Source organism: Ranitomeya imitator, chromosome 1 (genome assembly GCF_032444005.1).
Source record: "Ranitomeya imitator isolate aRanImi1 chromosome 1, aRanImi1.pri, whole genome shotgun sequence".
Lineage (NCBI taxonomy): Eukaryota > Metazoa > Chordata > Amphibia > Anura > Dendrobatidae > Ranitomeya > Ranitomeya imitator.
Window position 1 is genome coordinate 113,219,153 of NC_091282.1, and position 23,670 is coordinate 113,242,822.

Consider the following 23,670-nt stretch of genomic DNA (forward strand, 5'->3'; position numbering starts at 1 on the left):
GATCTGCGGGTTTAAGTGAACTTGCAGCGGGTCTGTGGTTTCTCTCTAGCAGCTGCCACACTCCGCTCCATAGACTTTAATGAGCAGCAACTGCTGCCTGATCCCTTATTAAGCTGATAATCTTTATCCACTGAAGACAGATTTTACCAAAATAAGAGGACCTGATCATTCTAGGTGCAGAAGAGGCAATTTCTGTAATGAGATATATTACAAGGTTTCCTATCTTCACCTGTTCTATAGATTTATAACAAAAAGTAATTAAAGCTATGGTTACCTTCTAATATTATAGTTTTTATATTGTCTTGTTGTCCACCAAGCACTACTTATATCACAGAGCAATCCAGCAGCACCCTCCCATAGACGTGACCGGGCTGTGGAACACGGATGTCTAGAGCTCCTGTTCCTGACAGCTCATCTGGTCACTGTGAACCCATCCTGCCCTGTGTAGAGAAATGCTGCCCACTGTGTAATAGAATGACACGGTTAAGGCCGGGTGCTCACGATCTGGAAGTAGCAGCGCTTTGTAGGCAGCACATATTTGCAGAGTTCAAAGTGCTGCAGTCTATTGAACATCGGTGAATCCACATGTGGTCACTGAACCGTGCGGATTCTCTGCGTCCAATACATTGTATGGGTGACATTTATCTTGTGGAGACTTGGGTCTCCGGAAGAGAAACTGACATGCTACGATCTGGAGACGCGCCACATGTCCTTCTCTGCGGGTGAGCCACGGACATCTGTGGACATATAGTGGATATGGGATTTCTTGAAATCCCATCCATTATGCTGTAACATCTGGACGCTGCAGGTTTGACGCTGCACAAGTACACAGCGTCCAACCCACAGCAATTACTGATCATGTGCACGTACCCCAATACAAAAAGTGTAGCATATAACGCTGATCTCAGTGTTCGTCCCGTCCACTGAGGCTCCCTTCACCTGACTGTGGATTCCTGCTGCCTGACCAACAGCCAAAATGAATCAGAGACCGGTTCTATCTTTTCAATCAAGTATGTTTTGAAAAGCCTTCTGGGGACAAAGTGATTAGGAGGACTAGTCCAAGAGGAAAGTCTCTGCCAGCTTCTCCCTGCCCTGCTCCCCTTGATTGACACGTCTCCCTGATAGTTTACTGCACATCTAGCATTACAGCAGTTCTCTGAATGCAGAACTCTGTGTACCACTGCCCACACCACTGATTGTACGCAGAAAGCTCCCATTGTACATAGGCAGAAAGCTGCCAATCAGTGGTGGCGGTGGGGTTATATAGAGCTCAGCTGACTCTTGGGAACCAGGAGAAGAAGTTAAAGGAAACCTGTCACCAAGTAAATGCAGTCTAATCTGCTAGCAGAATGTTACATAGAGCAGGAGGAGCGGAGTAGATTGATATATAGTTTTGTATAGTGTAAGGGCTCAGACAGATGCTGTATAACTCCTGCCAGGATCGCATTGCAATCCTCGTACTGGCTGCCTGCTCTCCTGACCGGAGCTTGACAGCCGCATAAAAATGTTAATTACTTACCGATAATTTGATTTTCCAGAGCCATGACAGCACCACACATGAGAGATGGTATCCGCCCCCAGGAACAGGAAAGCTGTAGCAGAGATAAAAGAAGGGGGCGGCACCTCTCTCCTCAGTTTGTTTCAGAGTATGCAAGGTAAACAAGGTCACTTATACAGGTCCTTCTCAAAAAATTAGCATATAGTGTTAAATTTCATTATTTACCATAATGTAATGATTACAATTAAACTTTCATATATTATAGATTCATTATCCACCAACTGAAATTTGTCAGGTCTTTTATTGTTTTAATACTGATGATTTTGGCATACAACTCCTGATAACCCAAAAAACCTGTCTCAATAAATTAGCATATCAAGAAAAGGTTCTCTAAACGACCTATTACCCTAATCTTCTGAATCAACTAATAAACTCTAAACACATGCAAAAGATACCTGAGGTTTTTATAAACTCCCTGCCTGGTTCATTACTCAAAACCCCCATCATGGGTAAGACTAGCGACCTGACAGATGTCAAGAAGGCCATCATTGACACCCTCAAGCAAGAGGGTAAGACCCAGAAAGAAATTTCTCAACAAATAGGCTGTTCCCAGAGTGCTGTATCAAGGCACCTCAATGGTAAGTCTGTTGGAAGGAAACAATGTGGCAGAAAACGCTGTACAACGAGAAGAGGAGACCGGACCCTGAGGAAGATTGTGGAGAAGGACCGATTCCAGACCTTGGGGAACCTGAGGAAGCAGTGGACTGAGTCTGGTGTGGAAACATCCAGAGCCACCGTGCACAGGCGTGTGCAGGAAATGGGCTACAGGTGCCACATTCCCCAGGTAAAGCCACTTTTGAACCATAAACAGCGGCAGAGGCGCCTGACCTGGGCTACAGAGAAGCAGCACTGGACTGTTGCTAAGTGGTCCCAAGTACTTTTTTCTGATGAAAGCAAATTTTGCATGTCATTCGGAAATCAAGGTGCCAGAGTCTGGAGGAAGACTGGGGAGAAGGAAATGCCAAAATGCCTGAAGTCCAGTGTCAAGTACCCACAGTCAGTGATGGTGTGGGGTGCCATGTCAGCTGCTGGTGTTGGTCCACTGTGTTTCATCAAGGGCAGGGTCAATGCAGCTAGCTATCAGGAGATTTTGGAGCACTTCATGCTTCCATTGGCTGAAATGCTTTATGGAGATGAAGATTTCATTTTTCAGCACGACCTGGCACCTGCTCACAGTGCCAAAACCACTGGTAAATGGTTTACTGACCATGGTATTACTGTGCTCAATTGGCCTGCCAACTCTCCTGACCTGAACCCCATAGAGAATCTGTGGGATATTGTGAAGAGAAAGTTGAGAGACGCAAGACCCAACACTCTGGATGAGCTTAAGGCCGCTATTGAAGCATCCTGGGCCTCCATAACATCTCAGCAGTGTCACAGGCTGATTGCCTCCATGCCACGCCGCATTGAAGCAGTCATTTCTGCCAAAGGATTCCCGACCAAGTATTGAGTGCATAACTGAACATTATTATTTGTTGGTTTTTTTGTTTGTTATTAAAAAACACTTTTATTTGATTGGATGGGTGAAATATGCTAATTTATTGAGACAGGTTTTTTGGGTTATCAGGAGTTGTATGCCAAAATCATCAGTATTAAAACAATAAAAGACCTGACAAATTTCAGTTGGTGGATAATGAATCTATAATATATGAAAGTTTAATTGTAATCATTACATTATGGTAAATAATTAAATTTAACACTATATGCTAATTTTTTGAGAAGGACATGTACACCTTCTTTTACGTTTAATGAGAGGTTTTTCTTTTTGTGTGTGTGTGTGCATCACACAGCCATCACCAAGATAGGGGGGAAACTAATGCGGTGCTGTCGTGGCTCTGGAAAATCAAATTACCGGTAAGTAATTATTTTTTTCCCTTCCCCATGACCGTTCCGCACATGAGAGGAAGGAATAGAATAGAATCAGATAACACTTTCCTACCGAAAGCTGGATTTGAGGGCCCTAGGTCTACTCTGTAGTGGCGGAAGAAAGTGGAGGGTGAAAACCATACTGCTGCTCTGCTAATCTGTTCTACAGACGCATTCGCCCTTTCAGCCCAAGATGAGGAAGAGTAAGACAGTGAAGTAGCCATATGAAGCCACTGTGCAATAGTTGATTTTGAAGCTTTCTTACCCCGTTTGTTCCCTGGGAGGAGACAAAAAGGGCTGGCGACTGTCGCCATGATTTTGACATTTCTATATATTGGAGTAGGCAATGTCAAGGCAATGAAAGGCTTGTTCTCCCTGGGATTTTGGATTTGCACAAAATGAGGGCAAAATTATTTCCTGGTCCCTGTGAAAATTTTGAATTGACCTTTGGGAAGAAGGCCGAGTCAGTTGTTATGATTACTCGGTCCTCCAAAAATGTAGTATATGGAGGATTTACAGAAATAGCTTGCAGCTCACAGATACGCCGAGCCGATGTGAGGGTAAGCAGGAGCACGGTTTTTAAAGTTAAGGCCTTCTCTGAAATAGAAGAGACTTGAAAGGAGGAGAGGTTAAGGCATTTAAGACTAAATTTAGATCCCAGGGAGCCACCGTGGGTAATAATTTTGAGGGTCTGGCTGCAAATGAGGCTCAGATGAACCGGTAGACCCAGGGGTGATCTGCAAGTTTTTGGTCAAACAATGCACTCAGGGCAGAGACTTGTACTTTTAGGGTGTTAGTAGATAACCCTCTTTCCAGCCCTTTTTGAAGAAATTCCAGTATTTCTTTTACCGGGACTTTCTGACTCGTATCGGACAATTGTCGTCCCGAAAACTCCAGGAATTTTTCCCATATCTTTTGGTACTTGTCTGATGTTACTTTCTTCCTGCTGGTGAGCAGAGTGTCTACTAAAGAGTTCGAGAAACCCTTTGCAAGTAACAGTCCCCTCTCAAGTTCCAGGCGATGAGATGGTGACTGCACTTGAGGGTGTAGCACTGGGCCCTGGTGTAGGAGATTTGGGATGTCCGGGAGGATCCATGGGACCGAGATAAACATGCGTCTGAGCCATGTGAACCATGCCCTTTTCGGCCAAAAGGGTGCTACAAGGATTATCCACACCTTGTCCTCTCGAATCTTAATGAGGACTATCGGAATCAATGGAATTGGAGGAAAAAGCATACCCCAGATGAAACCTCCACTGGTGCAGTAGTGCATCTACTCCTTCAGGGTGTTCTTTTGGATTGAGGGAGTAGAATCTGCTTACCTGTCGTTTTTTTCTTGTGGCAAATAAATCTACTTCTGGCATGCCCCAGATGGCACACATTTTCCCAAATACGTCTTGATTCAGGGACCACTCTCCATGGCGTAATAGATGACGACTAAGAAGTCCGCCACAAGATTTTCTGTTCCTCTTAAGTGTGTTCCTGATAGGGACAAAAGGTTGCTTTCTGCCCATTCCAACAGTTGTTTGGCTTCCGCCATTCAGGGATGTCGATCTGGTTTCCTCCTTGTCGTTTTATGTAAGCTATGGTGGTACTGTTGTCAGACAGTATTGTGACGTGTTTCCCTTGGACTTCTTTCTCTGCATGAAGAAGTGCTCGCCTTACAGCTGTTAACTCTTTTAGGTTGGAGGATGCCGTTCTCATTGAGGGTTCCCACGGACCCTGTGGAACTAGATCTGACAGGTGTGCTCCCCAACCTAATGGCCCTGCATCTGTAGTTAGTACTACCGGGTTTTGAATTGACCATGCTACAGCATTTTTTAGGTTTTCGGTGCTCAGCCACCACTTCAATGATTCTTGTACCTGCAGTGATAGGAGAATCTTCCGATTCAGATTGCATGGAACCACTGACTGTTCCAACAGGATCTGATATTGTAATTCTCTTGTATGGGCTTGTACCCACTGGACTGCTGGAATTGTTGCTGTTAGGATGCCTAGAAGTGACATCGCCGATCTTATAGAGATGGGTTGACCCGGCTGTACCTGGCGTATTTTTTGAAGGATGGTGTGAATCTTTCCGTCTGGGAGAACGCATTTTTGCTCCATTGAATCCAGTTGGATCCCCAGGAACTTCTGCATTTTTGTTTATCGTCCACTACAAGAAGAAAGTCATCCATACCAGCAGTATATCGTCCTTCCTTACGTAAGACTGTATTTCGGAGATTATTTTGGTAAATATACGGGGAGTTACTGAGGCCCCGAAGGGAAGGCACTGATATTGTAGGTGAGTGGGAACTTGAGCAATCTCCACTACCAATCTTAGATACTATTGGTGTTCTTTGCAGATTGGTACATGGTAATAAGCGTTGGGTATGTCTATTACCACCATGTAACAACCTGGACTGAGTAGCTTCACTGCTGACTTTAGAGTTCCCATTTTGAACCTCTCCACTCGGATATATTGGTTAAATGATTTTAGGTTAAATATCGTCCTCATTGAGCCGTCTGGTTTTGGTGTAAGAAAAAGGGTACTGTAGAACCCTTCTACTTGTTGATATGGTACCTTTTTTAGTACTTTTTTTTCTGGAGGATTCGAATTTCTTCCTCTAGTGCGGCCTGATTTTTCTTGGCCACTTGAGTGAATATCATCCTCCGTGGCGGGGGCCTGATGAAATTTAGTTGCAGGCCCTCGGATAATAAATTGGTTATCCACTGTGAGGCAGGTAACGCCAACCATTGATGGAGGAAATGTCGGAGCCTTCCTCCTACCGGATTCCTGGCGTCATTGCTGTTTGGAGTGTGATCTAGGGGGAGGTTTACTGAAGAGGAATCCCCTATCTTTTCTTCAGGGTTTCCCTCGAATTAACCTATCATCAGAGTGTTCTCAGCCACCTCTATTTCCTGATCCTCGAAAGGATGAGCAAGTATCACCCCCAACGGCGTTTAGAGAAGGGAGTGGAAACCGTTTCTTTTTATCCAACGCTTTCTCCAATAGTTCGTCTAATGCTTTCCCAAAAAGGTATTGACCTTCACAAGGGACTGCACAAAGTTTTACTTTTGACTGAAAATCTGCGGTCCAGTTTTTTTTTAGCCATAATGCCCCGCTCCCCGAGTTTGATAGGGGGCACGCACGAGCGGCACATCGAACAGAGTCCAATGACGCGTCCGCTAGGAAACCTGACGCTTTCTGTAGTGAGGGTATTGCCTCTAACAGTCTTTCTCTCGGGCATTTGTTATTTATTTGTTCGGTTAATTCTTCCAACCACTTAACCATAGCACGAGCTGTGCAAGTGGTGGCCTCCCAAGCAGATTTTAAGAATGCATCAGCCTTCTTGTCAAGGTGGTCCATTAAGTCACCCATATCCCCATTGGTAGGGCTATTCCTCTAGAAGTGCTGGCGATGGCCGCATCTAGTTTTGGGGCTTTCTCCTATTTCTCACAGACTTCCTCATCAAACGGGTATTTCCGTTTTAGTGTCTGCGGCACCGACATCTTTTTGTTAGGTTTTTTCCATTCTTTTTTATTAAATATAGGAGGTTTTCATGAAAAGGAAAAACCTTACGGTTTTTTCCCTTCCAAATTACTAAACATGGAATCTTGTACCGTGCGTTGTTCCTTGGGTGTTTCAACCCCCATAGTGGACATAACCAATTTTAACAATTCCCCAACGTTCTTGGATAAAAAATAAGGGTGGCCACACTCCTCATCTGATGAGTCTAGTTCTGACATTTCTGAGGGGGTTAATTCTCCCAGTTCTTCCTCTGAGTCTATCAGAACTTTGTTTTTTTTTTGTTTTTGTTTAGAGGGGAGGGGTGGGTTTTTCAGAGCTGAATGTCGCGTGCTCTTTTACTGACATCTTCACCTCATCCCTAATGATGGTTTTAATGCTTTGGAGCAGGGAAGGTGACTCTTCGGCTACTGTCCTATCAATACATGGCCGACAGATCAGTTTTTCATGTTTTAGGGAGGGTTTACCTACATAACACACACACACACCCTATTCTTCTGTTTTGCTGTGGCTTTTTTACCCTACAATATAAACATGATAAAGGGCAGTCACTACTGGTGTGTTTCACCTTACAAAGGCACTCACCCACCTAACCCATGAATACCACGACAGGCTGTGGGTCCTCCTCTAGTGCGCGTCCATCAGAGGCGGGGTCCGCCATGTTTGAGGCTGCTCACCGCTGGGTACTGTGCGCTGCTTTGTTTCATGTGCGTGGAGCGGTGTGCGCGCTCCTGGAACGACTCCCACCTGGAAGTGTCCAGCACACCCTCTCACTCCGGCGTGAGACGTCACTTCCGGCGCGACCAGAAGTCGTCACCCATTCAGTCGGCGCCAGTGTCGTGATGGGCACGCCTGCACCCAGCCCAGCCTCCTGACAGGAGGGGCCGCCGGGGAGTAAAGTGAGGGGACGAGCACGGCACAGACAGCTCCCCATGGCCGGGATTACAGATGCTGCATCCCCCCATGGACTTCGGCCTCCGGACCGGAATCATTAGAGGGGGATTCCTCTGGAGGTATTTCAGCCACAGGCATCTGCCTGCAGGAACAGGAAACCAAAACTGAGGAGAGAGGTGCCGCCCCCTTCTTATATCTCTGCTACAGGTTTCCTATTCCTAGCGGTGGATACCATCTCTCATGTGCGGTGCTGTCACGGGGAAGGGAAAAAAAAAAAACATCATGCTGCCATGCTCAAGTCAGGAGAGGAGCCGGACCAGTCCGTGCAGTGCAATCATCCCACAAGTTATACGGCCTGCCATCTGTCCCCTTGTCAGTACATTAATAATTTAATCCTCTGCTTTTTCTGGGATTTTCAGGTCCAGCGATCTCTCCATTCACACTTGTATAAAGAAAGCTGTCAGTCAGTGATCGGATCAACACTGGACCAAAAATCACACAGAGAGTAGAGGTATAAATGAATAAAACACAAGTTGTACTGAAACTTTTCTCAAAAAACTATATAACAATCTGCTCAGCTGCTCCTGCCGTATAAAAGGCTATGTGCACACGCTGTGAATTTTGCTGCGGATTCGCAGCAGTTTTCCATGCGTTTACAGTACCATGTAAACCTATGGAAAACAAAATATGCAGTGACCATGCTGCGGAAAAAAAAAACCGCATGGAAACGTAGCGTTGTTTATTCCGCAGCATGTTCATTCTTTGTGAGTATTCCGCAGCGGTTTACTCCTGCTCCATAATAGGAATCCGCAGGTGGAATCTGCAAAAAAATAGCGGTAAATCAGCGGATTTACCAAAATCAATACAGAAAAATCTGCATAGTAATCCACAGCGTGTGCACTTGGCCTAACATGGGGCCTGCAGTCCTGGTGACAGGTTCTCTTTTATGTTGGGAAGGTGCACAGGATGATGGGAAAGTGAGGAACCCAAGAAACGTCATAGCTGGAGAAAGTAATCACAGTGTATTAGAAATTCAGGGACAGTGCGGCCAATTAACAAGGCTGGAGTTTTGTATGCCAATCTTGATCCAAGGTGGCCTACTGCAAAACCTGCCAAAATCATTACAGGGAAGCCGTCACGTCATTTCAAGCATCACCAACATGGTATTTTCATTAAAAACAGTGCTGTAATGATGTTCAAAATGCACTTTACATACTTATATGATACCTGCCAGTTTAGTCATAGGGGGTGTGCTTAATTTTCTGTTCAGTCACGGGCATCGCTGATTGATTGATTTCCCTGGCTGCACCGATGTCACTGGAATCCCATGATTGCGCCGCGTGGTGCAGTGTTGTGGGGAGCCGCGCATGCGCCGTGACGAGCAGCTCCACACTATACTCTGCGTAAGCGCGGCTCCAAGCACCACAATGCACAAGGGCGGGATTCCAGTGACGCCGGCGCAACCAGGGAAATCAAACTGAGAATATAAAGTGCATTTTAGACATCATTACAGGGCCGTTTTTAACAAAAACATGCGTTAGTGATGCATACTGCATCAACAACAATGCACTGTGGGCAGTTTAGGAGCTAGAAATTACGTGACCGGTTCATTTGGAAAAGCAGGTGACTCGTTCAGCCATCATGTATCAGTATCAGAAACATGCTTCAATCTTAATTAACATACATTCGCAGCAAAGTTGAGATGAATTTGTCACGAGATGCTTTTCCTGCGCACCCTCTCACTCACCTACATCAACTTTCTGACAAGGAAAAACGCCAAGAAGTTGCAAAATTTTTGCACAACTATGAATTTCACCTACATTTTAGACACTGTAAACAGATTTACACCAGACATCTGCCGCAAACTGATGAACTCTCTCCAGTGTCCTGTCAATTGGTGCCAAGTAGCTATCCACCTCTCCAAGACTGCATAGCCCTGAGCTAGAATAATACATCGGAAATTATCAGGCTACCTCCATACAAAGCATTCTACACTGATCACACAAGGCTTTTAGCCGGCTGTTATTACCCAACCACTTGTCCTCTTAAAGCACCTCTCTAACGTTTTTTTTTCCCCCAGCGCTGGAGAGGAGCTTTAACCCCTTAGTGACAGAGCCAATTTGGTACTCAATGACCGAGCCAATTTTTACAATTCTGACCACTGTCACATTATGAGGTTATAACTCTGGAACGCTTTAACAGATCCCGCTGATTCAGAGATTGTTTTTTCATGACTTATTCATGTTAGTGGTAACATTTCTTCGATATTACTTGCGATTGTTTATGAAAAAAACGGAAATATGGCGAAAAATTTTTAAATTTTGCAATTTTCAAACTTCGTATTTTTATGCCCTTAAATCAGAGAGATATGTCCCAAAAAATAGTTAATAAATAACATTTCCCACATGTCTACTTTACATCAGCACAATTTTGGAAACAAATTTTTTTTTGTTAGGAAGTTATAAGGGTTAAAAGTTGACCAGCAATTTCTAATTTTTACACCACATCACATTTGAAGTCATTTTGAGGGGTCTATATGATAGAAAATAACGAAGTGTGACACCATTCTAAAAACTGCACCCCTCAAGGTGCTCAAAACCACATTCAAGAAGTTTATTAACCCTTTATGTGCTTCACAGGAACTGAAACAATGTGGAAGGAAAAAAAAATGAACATTTAACTTTTTTTTGCAAACATTTTACTTCAGAACCATTTTTTTTCACAAGTGTAAAAACAGAAATTTAACCATAAATTTTGTTGTGCGAGGTCTCCTGAATACGCCAATACCACATATGTGGGGGTAAACCACTTTTTGGGCGCACCGCAGAGCTTGGAAGAGAAGGAGCGCCGTTTGACTTTTTCAATGCAGAATTGGCTGGAATTGAGATCGGACGCCATGTCACGTTTAGAGAGCCCCTGATGTGCCTAAACAGTGGAAACCCCCCACAAGTGACCCCATTTTGGAAACTAGACCCATTAACCCCTTAATCCCATATGACGAACTATCCCGTCGAGGTGGGGTGGGCTATAATTCCCACCGACGGGATAGTACGTCATACGCGATCGGCCGCGTTCACGGGGGGAGCGCGGCCGATCGCGGCCGGGTGTCAGCTGCCTATCGCAGCTGACATCCGGCACTATGTGCCAGGAGCGGTCACGGACCGCTCCCGGCACACCGCGATCAAACATGATCGCGGTGTGCCGGCGGTACAGGGAAGCATCGCGCAGGGAGGGGGCTCCCTGCGTGCTTCCCTGAGACGATCGGTACAAGGTGATGTGCTCACCTTGTACCGAGCGTCTTCTCCTTGCAGGCCCCGGATCCAAAATGGCCACGGGGCTGCATCCGGGTCCTGCAGGGAGTACTTCCGGGTCAGGAGCAGGCTGCAGCTGAGGCTCTGTAAGCCTGCAGCGATAAATGAGATCGACGATCTTACAGAGTGCTGTGCAAACTGTAAGATCGGCGATATGTGATGTCCCCCCCCCTGGGACAAAGTAAAAAAAAAAAATTCCACATGTGTAAAAAAAAAAAAAAAATAATAATAATAATAATAATAATAAAATAAAAAAAAAAAACTAAATAAATTAAAAAAAGTATATATTATTCACATAAATACATTTCTTTATCTAAAAAAAAAAAAAAAGTACACATATTTAGTATCGCCGCGTCCGTAACGACCCGACCTATAAAACTGTCCCACTAGTTAACCCCTTCAGTGAACACCGTAAGAAAAAAAAAAAAACGAGCCAAAAAGTAACGCTTTATTATCATACCGCCGAACAAAAAGTGGAATAACACGCGATCAAAAAGACGGATGTAAATAACCATGGAACCGCTGAAAACGTCATCTTGTCCCGCAAAAAACGAGCCGCCACAAAGCATAATAAGCAAAAAAATTAAAAAGTTATAGTCCTGAGAATAAAGCGATGCCAAAATAATTATTTTTTCTATAAAATAGCTTTTATCGTATAAAAGCGCCAAAACAAAAAAAATTATATAAATGAGGTGTCGCTGTAATCGTACTGACCCGAAGAATAAAACTGCTTCATCCATTTTACCAAACGCGGAACTGTATAAACGCCTCCCCCAAAAGAAATTCATGAATAGCTGTTTTTTGGTCATTCTGCCTCACAAAAATCGGAATAAAAAGTGATCAAAAAATGTCACGTGTCCAAAAATGTTACCAATAAAAACGTCAACTCGTCCCGCAAAAAACAAGACCTCAGATGACTCTGTGGACCAAAATATGGAAAAATTATAGGTCTCAAAATGTGGAGACGCAAAAACTTTTTTGCTATAAAAAAAGCGTCTTTTAGTGTGTGACAGCTGCCAATCATAAAAATCCGATAAAAAAAAGGCTATAAAAGTAAATCAAACCCCCCTTCATCACCCCCTTAGTTAGGGAAAAATAATAAAATTAAAAAAAGTATTTATTTCCATTTTCCCATCAGGGCTAGAGTTAGGGCTAGGGTTAGGGTTAGGGCTAGGGTTGGGGCTAGGGTTGGGGCTAGGGTTGGGGCTAAAGTTAGGGTTAGGGTTGGGGCTAAAGTTAGGGTTGGGGCTAAAGTTAGGGTTAGGATTATATTTACGGTTGGGATTAGGGTTGGGATTAGAATTAGGGGTGTGTCAGGGTTAGGGGTGTGGTTAGGGTTACCGTTGGGATTAGGGTTAGGGGTGTTGTTGGATTAGGGTTTCAGTTATAATTGGGGAGTTTCCACTGTTCAGGCACATCAGGGGCCCTCCAAACGCGACATGGCGTCCGATCTCAATTCCAGCCAATTCTGCGTTGAAAAAGTAAAACAGTGCTCCTTCCCTTCCGAGCTCTCCGGTGCGCCCAAACAGGGGTTTACCCCAACATATGGGGTATCAGCGTACTCAGGACAAATTGGACCACTACTTTTGGGGTCCAAGTTCTCTTGTTATCCTTGGGAAAATAAAAATGTGGGATGCTAAAAATCATTTTTGTGGGAAAAAAATATTTTTTTAGCCCCCAAGTTTTTATTTTCACAAGGGTAACAAGAGAAATTGGACCCCAAAAGTTGTTATGCTGGTACCCCATGTGTGGGGGGGGACCACTGTTTGGGCGCACAGCAGAGCTCAGAAGGGAAGGAGCGCCGTTTTGGAATGCAGACTTTGATAGAAAGGTCTGCGGGCGTTATGTTGCGTTTGCAGAGCCCCTGATGTACCTAAACAGTAGAAACCACAAGTGACCCCATTTTGGAAACTAGACCCCCCAAGGAACTTATCTAGATGTGTGGTGAGAACTTTGAATGCCCAAGTGTTTCACAAAAGTTTATAATGCACAGTCGTGAAAATAAAAAATATTTTTTTTTTTTCCACAAAAAATATTTTTTAGCCCCCAAGTTTTTATTTTCACAAGGGTAACAGGAGAAATTGGACCCCAAAAGTTGTTGTCCAATTTATCCAGAGTACGCTGATGCGGTGAATTATATGTGGGGGTAAACCACTGTTTGGGCACACGGCAGAGCTCAGAAGGGAGGGAGCACCATTTGACTTTTTGAGCGCAAAATTGGCTGTCGTGTTTGGAGACCCCCTGATGTACCTAATCAGTGGAAACCCCCCAATTCTAACTCCAACCCTAACCCCAACATACCCCTAACCCTAATCCCAACCCTATGCATAATCCTAATCACAACCCTAACGATAATCACAAGCCCAACCCCAAAACAGCCTTAATATCAACCCTAACCATAACCCTAACTCCAACACACCTCTAATCCTAATCTCAACCCTAACCTCACACCTAACCCTAATCCCAATATACCCTTAACCCTATTCCCAACCCTAACCTTAACCCTAATCCCAAACGTAACCCTAATGCCAATCCAAACCCTAACTCTAATCCCAACTTTAGCCGCAACCCTAGTCCTAACTTTAGCCCCAATCCTAGCCCTAACTTTAGCTCCAACCCTAACCCTAGCCCTAAATTTAGCCCCAACCCTAACCCTAACCCAACCCTAATCCTAACTTTAGCCCCAACCCTATCCCTAAGGCTACTTTCACACTTGCGTCATGTGGCATACATCGCAATCCGTCGTTTTGGACAAAAACCGGTTCCTGCAAATGTGCCCGCAGGATGCGTTTTTTGCCCATAGACAGGTATTGCCGACGGATCGTGACGGATGGCCACACGTCGGGTCCGTCGTGCACTGGATCCGTTGTGTTTTGGCAGACTGTCGTCACAAAAAAAAACGTTCAATGTAACTTTTTTGTACGCCGCGTCCGCCATTTCCGACCGCGCATGCGTGGCCATAACTCCGCCCCCTCCTCCCCAGGACATAGACTGGGCAGCGGATGCGTTGAAAAACTGCATCCGCTGCCCACGTTGTGCACAATTTTCACAACGTGCGTCGGGCCGACGCATTGCGACGGCCCAGTACCGACGCAAGTGTTAAAGAAGCCTAACCCTAAATTTAGCCCTAACCCTAGATTTAGCCCCAACTCCTCTAGCTGCCGGCCGGCAGATCATGGCGGGCGCACTGTGCATGCGCCCGCCATTTTCTTACCGGATGAAGAAGCCGGCGGGCAGGAGGGGACGCAGGAGGACCCAGGGACACCGGTAAGTATAACAGGGTCCCCGAATCCCCCTATTTCTCTGTCCTCTGATGTGCGATCACATCAGAGGACAGAGAATTACACATAGCTTTTTTTTTTTTTTTTTGCGGCCGCCGGTAAACAGCTAATTACCGGTGATCGCAAAACAGGGGTCGGTAAAAACCGACCCCGATCATGTTCTTTGGGGTCTCGGCTACCCCTGGCAGCCAAGACCCAAAGATCTTCCCGATGCCGGCCGGCGGGCGCACTGTGCATGCGCCCGCCATTTTTTGGCCGGAACAAGATGGCGGCGCCCATCGGGAGCCACGTGGAGCACCGGGGTGAGTATCGGGGAGCTATCAGGGACCCCATTTCTCTGTCCTCTGATGTGCGATCATATCGGAGGACAGAAAAATTAAATGGGAAATCGCGTTTTTGTTTTTTTTTTGCGACCGCCAGTAAACTGTTAATTACCGGCGATCGCAACTCGGGGGTCGGTAAAAAAAAACCCCGAATCATGTTCTCTTGGTTCTCGGCTACCCCCGGCAACCGAGACCCCAGAGATAATCCGACTCTGGGGGGCGCTATTCACTTTTTCCACAGCGCCGTTAATTAACGGCGCTGTGGTTTAAGTACCCTTGACTGCCGTCGTTAAAAGGCGTATCGGCGGTCGTTAAGGGGTTAAATGTAATGCCCCTGTTCTTATTCTCACCTTCCAGTGGCTTTACCTTTAGCTGACGCCGCTCCGGTCACGTGGTGCCATCTTGTGCCCATAACTTCTGAGTTACCGTTTTTTTCCGCCGTATAAGACAACCTTTTAACCCTTGAAAATCTTCTTAAAAGTTGAGGGTCGTCTTATACGCCGCGTGTCGTCTTATAGGGTGGGTGCGGACCAATGTGCATATGGTGGGTGGGGGAGTGGTCCTCTTTGTGCATCTTGGGGGCTCTGTGCTGTGGGGCAAGATGCACAAAGAGGAACCACCGCCGCCCCCAGCACAGAGAGCATCGCTGCCACAATGAGTTAATAGGGGGACACTCCACATACACCTTCCCTGTGAGTGACCCCCTCTTCGTCATCGGGACCACTATATATAAGTTACATCACAAGAGCTCAATGCAAATCCATGAGAGTCAAAACGAGGGTCTCACAGATGCACTGAAAAATGACCTCTGGCGCACTGTGAAACAGTGGAGCTGCCGACAGGTCACTTTTCATCGGAGAGCAATGGGATCGACACTGGAAGTGGATTAAGGCAGTGGCAGGAGTGTATGCGACAGGGGAATTTCATTTAAAGCACCACTCTAGCGGTACAATTACAAAAATACTCGAGTTTTGCTTTAAGCTTCATTACATGATTTTTTAGAACATCCACTAGCAAATATCAGTATTAGTATTGGAGTATGTTTTTTTGTCTTGTGTATCTTTTGTTCAGTTTCTAAGATTATTAAAAGGGAGCCTGTCGCAAAAAAAACTTGATTTAATCTATGGTTCTTGAGCAAGCCTATAATGCATAAGTGCTATATAAATTCCCCCCCCCCTTTTTTTTTTTTTAATTTTGCACAAGGAAAAAAAAAAAAAAAGCTTTTTTGTGTATAGCCTGCATCTTCCGCACTGACACTGCAGGAGCGGAGTTCACACACAGTGTCAGCACTTTCATCCCCCTCTCCTGTCTGCTGCGCTCATTGCACACAGGATCCCACAGTAGTGAACGGTCAATGGAGCAGGAGAGATGGATGCCTGCACACCTGCAGTGACTTGGTTTAAGGTACCGTTACACTAAACGACTTACCAACGATCACGACCAGCGATAAGACCTGGCCGTGATCGTTGCCAAGTCGTTGTGTGGTCGCTGGGGAGCTGTCACACAGACAGCTCTCTCCAGCGACCAACGATCAGGGGGAAAGACTTCGGCATCGTTGAAACTGTCTTCAACGAGGCCGAAGTCCCCGGGTAACCAGGGTAAACATCGGGTTACTAACTGCAGGGCCGTGCTTAGTAACCCGATATTTACCCTGGTTACCATTGTAAAAGTTTAAAAAAAAAAAAAAAAACAGAACATACTCACATTCCGATGTCTGTCACGTCCCCCGCCGTCAGCTTCCCGCACTGACTGTCAGCGCCGGCCGCAAAGCAGCGCACAGCGGTGACTTCATTGCTGTGCTCTGCTTTACGGCCGGCGCGCTGACAGTCAGTGCAGGGAAGCTGATGGCGGGGACGTGACAGACATCGGAATGTAAGTATGTAGTGTTTTTTTGTTTTTTTAAACTTTTACAATGGTAACCAGGGTAAATCTCGGGTTACTAAGCGCGGCCCTACGCTTAGTAACCCGATATTTACCCTGGTTACAAGTGAACACATCGCTGGATCGGCGTCACACACGCCAATCCAGCGATGACAGTGTGTGATCAGCGACCAAAAAAAGGTCCTGATCATTCCCCAGCGACCAACGATCTCCCAGCAGGGGCCTGATGGTTGGTCGCTGTCACACATAACGAGATCGTTAGCGGGATCGTTGCTACGTCACAAAAAGCGTGACGTTGCAACGATATCATTAACAAAATCGTTATGTGTGAAGGTACCTTTAGGCAGGAGGGTTTGACACCTGAAGTGTTGGTGCGACGGAGGATTCTATTCAGGCAGCATTTGCCCTAAGCAACCGAAAACTGTCAATCGAGCTAAAATTTTGCAATTTTCATACTTTTAATTTTTGTGCCCTTAAATCAGAAGATATGTCACACAAAATAGTTCATAAATAACATTTCCCACATGTCTACTTTATATCAGCACAATTTTGGAAACAATTTTTTTTTTTTTTTTAGGACGTTATAAGGGTTAAAAGGTGACCTGCGATTTCTCATTTTTCCAACAAAATTTACAAAACCATTTTTTATTTTTAGGGACCACCAAACATTTGAAGTGAGGTTCGGGAGTCAATATAACAAAAAATACCCAGAAGTGACACCATTCTAAAAACTGCACCCCTCAAGGTGCGCAAAACCACATTCAAGAAGTGTATTAACCCTTCAGGTGCTTCGCGAGAACTAAAGCAATGTAGAAGGGGAAAAAATTAACATTTTACTTTTTTCTCAAAAAATTTACTTTGGAACCTAACTTTTCATCCTCACAAGGGTATTAAGAGAAAATGGATCACAAAAGGTCTTGTGCAATTTCTCCTGAGCACACAGATACCCCGTATGTGGGGGAAAGCCACTGTTTGGGCGCACGGCAGGGCTCAGAAGCGAGAGAGCACCATTTGACTTTTTGAATGCAAAAGTGGCTGGAATCAATGGCGGGCACCATGTCGCATTTGGAGACTTCCTGATGTACCTAAAAAACAAAGCCTAACTTTGTCGAACCCTAACCGAAAAATGGAAAAACATTTTTTTATTATTTTTACCTAAGGGAGGTGATAAAGGGGGGGTTTGATTTATTTTATATTTTTTTTTGCTCACTGTGATAGGGTCTATCACAGTGATCAAAATGAACCAATAGGAAAAATTTCCTATTGTTGTCAGATGCCGGCCAGCAGATCTCGGCAGGCGCGTTGCGCTCTCGCCATTTTCTTCCCAGAAGATGCCGCCGGCATGGAAACTTCACCGAGGGATGCAGGGACACCGGAGGACCCGATTTCTCTCTCCTCTGATGTGGGATTACATCAGAAGAAAGAGAAATTTAATGGGAAATCTGATTTATTTTTTTGTGGTCGCCGTTATTCCGTTAATAGCGGCAATCGCAACACTGGGGTCAGACAAGAATAATTTTATTTTAAAAATAAAATTGCAAAGCGCAATACGGTCTTATCCAACAAAATAGTGACAGTGTCTTAGACTTCTGCTCATCTGATGGGGTTGTATGTGACAAGCACTAATGAAGCGAAGATGCCAGCAGCTGCAATATCCGTGAGTGTTCTGGGAGTCTTAATATTTGTTAGAGAAAAATAAAATCCAAGAACATACAAGAATTACCTTAATCTGCTGCCTCCTTAACATTGCAAGCTCCCTCATGTCTCGAAAGGGCTGTAACAAGTACTGATAAAATTCGGTGGTGGCTTCGACAACACCATTGTAGGCGTCATCCTCCATCTGATACAGCTCCAGGAGATCAATCATGTTTTCTGTGGCTTTATGTTTATCCAAAAGCTATAAAAGGAAAAAAGAAATATTAGGGCAGAATTTAAAGACGCATATTTTTCTGCTACAGTTTCCTACATTGTTTTATTAAAAAGGTTTGGTTTGTACCAAGTTTATAAGCTATTCCCTGTCCATTTTCAAGACTGGACGTAAAAAGTGCAGTGAATCTGGAAGCTATACATATAAAAAAAAAAAAAAAAAAAAAACAAAGCTGAGAAAGATGACTTAAAGACTAGTGATGAGCGAAGATGTTCGGATAAGGCATTATTGGAGCATGCTCGGGTGCTAACCGGATGACTTTGGCATGCTCCAATACTATGTTCGTGTCTCGGGGCTGTCCGACAGAGGCAAAACACATGCAGGATTACCTGTTAGGCAATCCATTCATGTGTTGCAGCTGTCGACCAACTCCCAAGACATGCAGCAGGGAGAACTTGAACATACTATTCGAGGACGCCAAAGACACTCAGATAGCACCTGAGCATGCTCAGATAACACCTTATTCAAGCACGTCTGCTCATCACTATTAAGAGTAAAAGCAGTTTTATTTTTTGCTTAATAAATCAATAGCATATGTGAAAATAAGCAACTTTGTAATATATCTTACCGGAGAAATCTGCTTCTTTTTGCCAGAATTTATTTTTATCACACTTCTGAATTAAGTGGTAAAATCTGTATTCAGTGAAGACAGACATTGCCATTACTGAGATACGAGATGGCAGATTATGTGTTGCAGTGAGATGCAGGATGATTTTTTTTTCCTTTTTAGGGTATGTGCACACGTTGCGGATTCTCTGCGGATCCGCAGCGTTTTTTGAGGTGCAGAAACTCTGCAGATCCGCAATTGATTTACAGTACAAAGTAAATCAATGGAGGAAAGAAAAGAAAAAAAAAAAAACACGATGAATCCAGCAGGAATGTAGTAAAATAACCAAATTTATTTCTTCATTTTTTTTAAAAAAAGGAAAGGGTTGTATCCTATGGTACACCACTTCTAAATAAGTATAATTTCTTACAGCATTATGCACACATGGCAGCGTTCTTCCGACGCGTTTCAACTAACGTCTTAATCATTGGTTTTTTGTGAATGTAAATCAATGAGAAAAAAAATGATGTGCACACTTTGCGGAAAATCCACTGCGGAAACGCAGTGACCTTGGACGGGATAGTACGTCCAAGGTCAGATCCCCTGCTTTGATGCAGGGCTCCGCGGTGAGCCCGCACCAAAGCCGGGACATGTCAGCTGTTTTGAACAGCTGACATGTGCCCGTAATAGGCGCGGGCAGAATCGCGATCTGCCCGCACCTATTAACTAGTTAAATGCCGCTGTCAAACGCAGACAGCGGCATTTAACTACCGCTTCCGGCCGGGCGGCCGGAAATGATGTCATCGCCGACCCCCGTCACATGATCGGGGGTCGGCGATGCGTCTGGATGGTAACCATAGAGGTCCTAGAGACCTCTATGGTTACTGATTGCCGGTGGCTGTGAGCGCCACCCTGTGGTCGGCGCTCACAGCACACCTGCAATTCTGCTACATAGCAGCGATCTGATGATCGCTGCTATGTAGCAGAGCCGATCGCGTTGTGCCTGCTTCTAGCCTCCCATGGAGGCTATTGAAGCATGGGAAAAGTAAAAAAAAAAGTTGAAAAAAATGTTAAAAAAATAAAAAAAATATAAAAGTTTAAATCACCCCCCTTTCGCCCCAATCAAAATAAATCAATAAAAAAAATATCAAATCTACACATATTTGGTATCGCCGCGCTCAGAATCGCCCGATCTATCAATTAAAAAAAAGCATTAACCTGATCGCTAAACAGCGTAGCGGGAAAAAAATTCGAAACACCAGAATTACGTTTTTTTGGTCGCCGCGACATTGCATTAAAATGCAATAACGGGCGATCAAAGGAACGTATCTGCACCAAAATGCTATCATTAAAAACGTCATCTCGGCACGCAAAAAATAAGCCCTCAACCGACACCAGATCACGGAAAATGGAGACGCTATGAGTATCGGAAAATGGCGCAATTTTTTTTTTTTTTTTAGCAAAGTTTGGAATTTTTTTTCACCACTTAGATAAAAAATAACCTAGTCATGTTAGGTGTCTATGAACTCGTACTGACCTGGAGAATCATAATGGCAGGTCAGTTTTAGCATTTAGTGAACCTAGCAAAAAAGCCAAACAAAAAACCAGTGTGGGACTGCACTTTTTTTTGCAATTTCACCGCACTTGGAATTTTTTTCCAGTTTTCTAGTACACGACATGCTAAAACCAATGATGTTGTTCAAAAGTACAACTCGTCCCGCAAAAAATAAGCCCTCACATGGCCAAATTGACGGAAAAATTAAAAAAAGTTATGGCTCTGGGAAGGAGGGGAGTGAAAAACGAACACGGAAAAATGAAAAATCCCATGGTCATGCAGGGGTTAAAAGAAGTAGCATGACACTTCATTTTTGTGAATCTGCAGCGTTTTTGTACCCATTCCATTATAGAAAACCGCGGGGGTAAAAACCGCAGCCAATCAGCAAGAAAACCGGAGCAAAAACGCACAAAAAACGCTGCGGAACCGCAGGTGCGTTTTCTGCCAGGAGAGGCAGAATCCGCACCAGAAATTCCTAAGCCTAATCCGCAACGTGTGCACATAGCCTTAAGCTAGCCTGCATCACGGACCGCCTGAAGTCTGACCTGTGGGCTTCACTAAACTAGGCAGGTCGCCTCTACTGCTGCTAGGCATGGGACTTTACAGCACTCGCCCTCACACTCAGGGCAGGTGCACACAACCGTATTTTTGGTCCGTATGTGATCCAAAAAAACATCTGAACACACTTGGACCAATGTTATGTAATGGGGCCGTGCATATGTCCAATTTATTCCTTGAACAGAGACTGTCCAAGGGCAAAAAAAAAAACAAATAAAAAAACATTATTGCATGCCAAAATAATCACATCGCACTGCAACAAGCAAGTCAGTAAGTCAGGGAAAACCATCGGACTGCACTAGGATGACATCTGAGTGCAATTCAATTGCCGCCCACTCACAGAATGAAGACGATCCGGTTTTCTCAAGAAGACTGGATTACACTCCAGCTGAAACTATGATCATACCTTGTGATCAGAGTGGCTTTCGGTTCGAGGAAGAAAAAAAAAAGAAAAAGAAAAAAGATGTGCACAGTCCCAGAGAATGACGTGACTTGCTAAGAGTGCTACTTGTCAAACCACAGATAGAACTTGTCCAATTTATACGCTGAGAGGCATAATGCTCTACGATACTGAAGCATTGCAGTTTAAAATATGAGAAATCAAGATCAAAGAGATGTAAGCCCCATAGTGGGATCCAACACAAGCGATTCAAATGTCATCATTAAAAAAGAAAAAAAGTTGTACGGTATGTAGTCCAAAATTGCACCAATGAAAACCTCAACTCATCCTGCCAGAAACAACCCGGCTAGTTAAAAGGATAGATAAAAAGATTGAAAATGGCTTCAAGAAACATTGTGCTAAAATACAACTGATGCCGTATAAAAAAACAAGCCCTCATTAACCTAAATTGTTGTAAAACTAAAAACATATTGATTCCAGAAGGTGGAGATAAAAAGGAAACAAAAAATACACACACCATCATAAAAAGGGAAAAACTGGCTATTTCAGCAATGAGTGATTGGCTTGTGGTATAAAACACATTGCAGCAGATTTCTCAAAATCAAATTTTCTTTGTTGCACATGGCAACAAATCACACAAGCACAGCTTTCATCTCTCCAAAGCAGCTTTAGAAATGAAAACGGCATTATGACTGTTTGCCAACAATGAAAATGTTAGTGTTAGACTGCATTAATCTGCCCTGATGGCCTTGGGTGGGCTATATTTACACAATATTTCTCTATGGGATACTTTGCTGCTCCTCGTCACTACACTGCCTCCACTACGCAAAGACTCTGCTGCTCCTCGTCACTACACTGCCTCTATTACACAAAGACTCTGCTGCTCCTCGTCACTACACTGCCTCCACTACACAAAGACTCTGCTGCTCCTCGTCACTACACTGCCTCCACTACACAAAGACTCTGCTGCTCCTCGTCACTACACTGCCTCCACTACACAAAGACTCTGCTGCTCCTCGTCACTACACTGCCTCCACTACACAAAGACTCTGCTGCTCCTCGTCACTACACTGCCTCCACTACACAAAGACTCTGCTGCTCCTCGTCACTGCACTACCACACAAATACTCTGCTGCTCCTCATCACTACACAAAGACTCTGCTGCTCCTCGTCACTACACTGCCACTACTACACAAAGACTGCTCCTGCTCGTCACTACACTGCCTCTACTACACAAAGACTCTGCTGCTCCTCGTCACTACACTGCCATTACTACACAAAGACTCTGCTGCTCCTCGTCACTACACTGCCACTACTACACAAAGACTCTGCTGCTCCTCGTCACTACACTGCCTCCACTACACAAAGACTCTGCTCCTCCTCGTCACTACACTGCCTTTACTACACAAAGACTCTGCTGCTCCTCGTCACTACACTGCCACTACTACACAAAGACTCTGCTGCTCCTCGTCACTACACTGCCTCCACTACACAAAGACTCTGCTGTTTCCTGACAAAGCTCTGCCTCTAATAAAGGACTGTTCTACTAATCCTCGTCACTACGCTGCCTCTACTACATGGATACTGTGCTGCTCACCCTGACAAAGCTTGGTCTCTACTATACGGATGCTCTACTACTTCTCATCACTATGCGGCCTACTACACGAAAGCTCTGCTGCTCCCCGACAAAGCTCTGCCTCTACTACACGGATGCTTGGCTACACCTCGTCACTAGGCTGCCTCTACCAAACAGATTCACAGCTGCACCCAACAGTGATCTGCCTCTACTAGACAGATGTCTTGGCAGGGCTTCTTCATACACTCTCTCCAGGGCCATGCACATATATCTTAGAGTCTTAGAGATGCCTGTGCAGCATCAATAGTAAAAAGATCTAATGGTAAAAAAATCGTTATATACCGTACTCACCGTCCGTCCGTCGGCCCCTCGGATCAGGAACCGGCCTTTCCCGCTCCTCGCGACGCCTCGATGACCGCTCCATGCATTGCGGTCTCGCGAGATGATGACGTAGCGGTCTCGCGAGAGCGCTACGTTATCATCTTG

General features: G+C 44.7%; 1 protein-coding gene across 1 annotated transcript in view; it reads right to left on the reverse strand.

Moving 5' to 3' along the window:
- The window catches only part of JMY (junction mediating and regulatory protein, p53 cofactor), a 113,053-nt gene that overhangs the window by 78,245 nt on the left and 11,138 nt on the right, over positions 1-23,670 (reverse strand). Inside the window, exon 2 of the mRNA XM_069749859.1 lies at positions 18,345-18,518. Coding sequence (XP_069605960.1) covers positions 18,345-18,518 — 174 coding nt within the window. The remainder of the gene's footprint in view (positions 1-18,344; positions 18,519-23,670) is intronic.